The sequence below is a fragment of the Myxocyprinus asiaticus genome, chromosome 40 (assembly GCF_019703515.2).
Source record: "Myxocyprinus asiaticus isolate MX2 ecotype Aquarium Trade chromosome 40, UBuf_Myxa_2, whole genome shotgun sequence".
In the NCBI taxonomy this organism is placed as follows: domain Eukaryota; kingdom Metazoa; phylum Chordata; class Actinopteri; order Cypriniformes; family Catostomidae; genus Myxocyprinus; species Myxocyprinus asiaticus.
In genome coordinates, this window is record NC_059383.1 from 7,456,301 (window position 1) to 7,461,764 (window position 5,464).

Sequence of the window (5,464 nt, forward strand, 5' to 3'; positions counted from 1 at the left end):
TGTTGTGGGTGCATGCCTTACAGTTTCACCATGCGACCCAGGACACCCAGTGATGTGTAGCACTTCCAAATTGAAACACAATCATGGTAGTGGCCTGCCTGTCACTCCTAAAAGCACATATCGTGTACAGTCCACATATTGTAATCCAGTCGAGTGAGGGAACACTTTATTGAGGCGATTTGGTAACAATTTACATTATAGTGGCCATGTTACGCATGTTACAGGTTACTGTAATTAATTACTACATTAATTGCAATAATATTGTGTCACTGCAAAAATTTTGTAAAATCAAAATTAAATTACTGGCAACAAATAGCCAGCAAGTTGTTTTCAGCAAAATTCATTATTAAAAGTTCCAACCACAAAAAACCCACCGTGCAAAATACTGCAAACAGTTTCTACAGTAAGACACCGTTAAAAATACAGCAATAATATTGTTAAAAACACTTACAAGCAGCTCCACAAAAATAATGAATAGTTTAACAAAAAACAGTCGATACACTGAAAATATCTGAAAAGAACTGTTTATTCTCAAATCAGACAATGCTAAAGAAGATCGCACGGGTTTGGAATGAAACAGTGGTGATTAAATAATGACAGAATTTTATTTTTGGGGTGAACTAATTCTTGTTCATTAGTTTTACACAGTTACATGATCACTGCAATGTAAAGTGTGACCGGTGATTTCGGTAGTGATGTTTGGTTGCATAGATTATGTATGTAGTGCAAGTGGATGTTCTCTATGCATTTAGATGGTGTTTCAGTCTTGGATTCAAACACAAATAATCGATTATGGAACTATGTGGTGATGTCCAAATACAATTTAATGTTGTCATTATTATCAAAAGGGGATATTTAAAAAACTGAGATGTAGCATACATATTACTTTGTTGCCTGTAAGCACTGTGGTATGCCTGCACTTTTTCATTTTCTCGCCTTTGTACTTGAGCGTGTTGTTGATTTACATTTGGCAGTAAGTTATGAAAAAATACATATCTACAGCTTGACGATTTCATTCCGACATGTTTCCATCAACTAACCTAAAATTTTCAACATCACATCTCCAAAGGAATGTCTTGAGGTACATTTCGGAACCACAGACAATGTGGACTATGGACCAACTGACTGGTGCATCTTTCTCGCTCCAATAATGTCAAAATGAACAACTCTTGAGCTAAAACTACAGCCAAAAACTGCCTTACAAATATTCCCAATGGCGCATTTAAAAAACCCATGAAATCGAAATGAGAGTTTTATTGCTTTTAGTCCATGTGAGTTTGTGTTCCGATAAATCATTAGTCTGCGTTATTTTAACTTAATTTTTGAAAACCTGTTTTTAATAACGGAATGCCTGGTAAAGAACTACACTACCCATAAAAGCCAACAAAGTGCACCAATAGAGCTCTGCAGTGACAGCTCTGTGAATGGCAATGTAGTCAATCTTCCACTTATATATTTGTATTTATCTGAATATTTTGCAATAAACTTAAAATATATTGCTTCTATACTTATAATCAACAACTTTAAATCAATAGTTTTATATATTTTCATAGTTTTAAAGTCGATTATGCCATTTGTAATGCTTCATGGGATTGTAGTTCATTCCTTCATGAAAGATGTTAAGTCTTTACGTTACGTCTTGTACCTTTGCCTTTTTGTCCAATTTTCAAATACTTTTTTGCTTCAAATCAAAGTTTGTAAATTCACCTCAGAGCTGGTTGGTTTTTTCATGGCTTACAACTCTTTTATGAAGGATTTTATGAAATCCCTATGGATAAAATAAATGAGAAAATTGCTTCCAGAACCAAGACTGCTGAAAACGTGGGTGGACAATGAAAACTGCAATAGTTTTTTCACGATTTCATGGGGGTTTTAAGGGTATATTATGCTATTCCATTCCTGACTCTAAATGTGCATTGTCAGGAACCCTATCAGTGATGCATTTTGGATACCCAAACACATGTCTCTGGCAGACGTGTTCAACATCATGCATCATGTTTTAGTTAAAGTTATGTACTGTACATTATTTATAATATACTGAAGCCTCTGCTCTGGACCTTGATGTTTTGACGATGATCTCCCAGGTGTATTGCTATAACACGAGTCACTAACACAAGACTCTATACTGAACAGACACAGAGATAAGCAGTGATGATTGTTTTATGAACTAGTACACTATAGATTTAGTCTTTTACAGGATTTATGCTGATACCAACCGAATGACAGCCCCAAAGGGCCCTAAAATGTGTTGTGTGAATGTGTGGTTCAGCTTACCTTATTTGCACTGGCTGTGACGTATTGCAAGCTTCAAACAGTGTTTCATAATCATTCTATATTTGTGAATGAAACAGTGATAGAGACAAATATTGTACATTTGTCTTCACAGTTATTCTAAGCAGCCTACTAGACTTTTTTGTGTAAATGGACATTGGACAGTCTATCAAACTCAGTATCATTACCTATAAGGGTGTCATACATTATAGTCCAAGGTTTGATGGGAAATCTATGTGCAATGTTTGACAAATCTTAGTGATTGTTGGTAGATGCAGCCAAAGAACCAAAAACATGATGCTTAAGGGAAATGATTCAAAACTACTGCGTTATTTGTAATAATATAACAAGCGTAAGATGTCTTCTTTTCTGAATGTACTGTTTGTTGCCAAGATTTCCATTTGAGCAGCTGTGATTGTCTCAGACTTTGATAACTTTGTTTGACAATAATCCAGTTATGTAATGTTGATATATACATATATTTTTGTACTGCTTTAGAATATTTCACTTGATGTGTGTTGTTGCGTAATGTGTTCAAGCAATAGACTTTTGAGTATGTCTTCACTGATTGCGTCCATACAGTAAATAGCATGCCACAATGCTCACCAATCACTGTCTGGTATTCACACCAGAAATACTAATGTATGGCTATGTTTGAAATGGAATACTAGCATACTGCAGTTTATATTCTGTGCAACCTACCTAAACATTATGCATCGTTTGACATTTTAAACAGTACATTTATGCATTTGGCAGATGCTTCTAAAAGGTATATGTTTTTTTTCTGTGCACACATTCTGTGGCAATCAAATCCACAACCTTGTGGTTACAAAGTGCCGTTTCAATCTAAATTTGTGCAAAAACTAGGGGTGTCAATTTAACGTGTTATTTAAAACGTGAATTTACGTGAATTTAAAAAAAAAAATATTAACACAATTAATCATGCCCCCAGACAGTAATAAGGAATATTACTATATCGGAGCAATTCAAGCCATTGAAGTTTCAACTTCATGTTTTTGCTAGTCCCAGTCAGAAGGGGGCAGTAAGCGCAACTCTAGCTGTAAAGGCAACATAAAAAAGTGCCGTTTATGGCTAGAGATGCTGAAAAGTAATGAAACACAAGGGCAAGCACAGTGAGACACACCAAAAGTAGGGCCCTAAAAGTTTCATGATGTGGATAACATGGACAGTATCCAGTCATAAAAACGGAATTAACTATAAAATGCTGAATGTCATGGAAATTGTACAAATTTGGGATAAAATTAATGTATGAATGTTCAATTAATCAAATTAAAATCGTGATTTGTCCTAGTTTGATGATTAAACCACAAAAGGCTGAGGTTTAATTAAATAAATATACGGTCTGCATGTGCTGCACGCTTCAAAGTGAAGCCAGCTACTCATACACTGTAAACGCATCATCTTGAGCATCATACATGCTCTGTGTGTGATGACAGAGAACAGAGCGCTCATTCACCTGGAAGAGCGCAGCACATGCAGACTAAATGTCAATGCTTTACTCATCTGACACAATGTAATGTAATATCTTTGAATTATTGATTATTATCATTCTATAATAAATTAATTATTGTCATTATCAATATATACCATTATTTTATTATACATTAAATTTATAATTAGGCCCATTTTCATTATAATATATTTAATTGTCTTTATTTGGGGGCCTTTTTCAGCAAATATCAATATATGCGTATAAAAACTTTTAATTGATTGACAGCCCTATATACAGGCTGTCTATATATATATAATTATTTGAATATAATTATTTCTAATTATTTAATCATTATATGTTGAATTATATTTGAGGGGGAGGGCTTTCTTGACAAATATTGATACATGTGTGATTGATTGCCATTCATTTGAGTAATTAATTGGCATATTATGTAATTAATTCGCTGAATATTTTAAACAATTGACCGCCCTTGAAGTTTGATAAATAATGGGTCATGAAAGAGAAAACAAAAAACATGGTTATTTGTCAAACTGGAAATGGAGGGTCAAGTCAAGCACATTGCACTGTGGGATGCAGTACCAGGTGCTGTGTGCTTTGTTGCATACTGCACATTTTGGCAGATGTAGACAATCACCATAGTATTACATGTACACAGAAAGTATACATACTGCAGAAATGCTGTAGTAAGATATCATACCAAACTGAACATAGCCCATGTGTCTGATGCAGTGCAAATTAAAAAGCAGATGTTGTTTTTTATTTTTATCAAATGACAACAGTGATGGAATATAACATTATGAAATGGCACTTTTATTCTCAATAGATTTAACAGAACACCAGAAAGTGTTTGCTTTTTATTTGAGATTTTTCATGACATGAAAATAACTCATTTCAACATATTAATCTTCAAAGCAAGCATCACTATTGCTCATACTTCAGGGTTAGGGATTTTCAAAAAATCACTGATACTTTAAATCGTGCAGTTTGTTGAGGAGAGGTGTGCTATACTGCTCTGAGTGAACAGTAGACTTACTTTAGTCTTACTTAAAAGTGAACTTATGTCTTGGTGATTTTCACCTGGTGGACGGGTACAACTCAAGACATAGAGGGCAGAATATCATAAAGCAAGTAAGCAAACTCTCAGTACACCCTAGCAACCATCTACAACACCCTAGCATTGTGGTGGTGACTTATGCACAGTCAAGCACCATTTACACTTTTTATGCAAAATGTAAAAATCTAGTCATTGCTAATCATTGCTTTATCAGACAAAACAACTGTGGAACTGTAGCTACTGCAGTGCAATGGCAAAACACAGTAGCAATTTGTTTTTTAAAAAAACATTTTGTCAAAATAGAGTTTTGACCAAAATCAGGTCTTTTATGATCTGAGTTTGATCAGTCCTGTGACAGACGGGTTTGGCTCAATTATGCTCAGATTTAGAGAAAACAGTGTGAAAATTGCTGTAACTATAAAATCCACAGCTTTTGTTTTTTGTTTTCACCATTTCAGTGTTGGCGTTACTGAGTCTTTTTGTGGGGCAATATAAATCTTGCCAACATAGCCGTGATATCAACATCAGCTGTGATGTCAATTTGTAGGTGAACCCCAAAGGCTAATTCACCATGGGTTCCCTCTGTAATTTCCTGTGGGTTTTTATAATGGGTGTTTTTAATTTATGAATAAAATAATGTCTGTGGTAAACATTACTTTAAGCAG

The 5,464-nt window shown here is 34.5% G+C and overlaps 1 protein-coding gene across 1 annotated transcript in view; it reads left to right on the forward strand.

Annotated features, from left to right (window-relative positions):
* LOC127430433 (G-protein coupled receptor 12-like) overlaps window positions 1–4,006 on the forward strand; it is a 10,253-nt gene extending 6,247 nt beyond the window's left edge. The window contains exon 2 of the mRNA XM_051680195.1: window positions 1–4,006. This exon is cut by the window's left edge and continues 944 nt beyond it. Within this exon, the coding sequence (XP_051536155.1) occupies window positions 1–60 (60 nt within the window). The 3' untranslated portion in view covers window positions 61–4,006.
* Window positions 4,007–5,464: the final 1,458 nt, after the last annotated feature.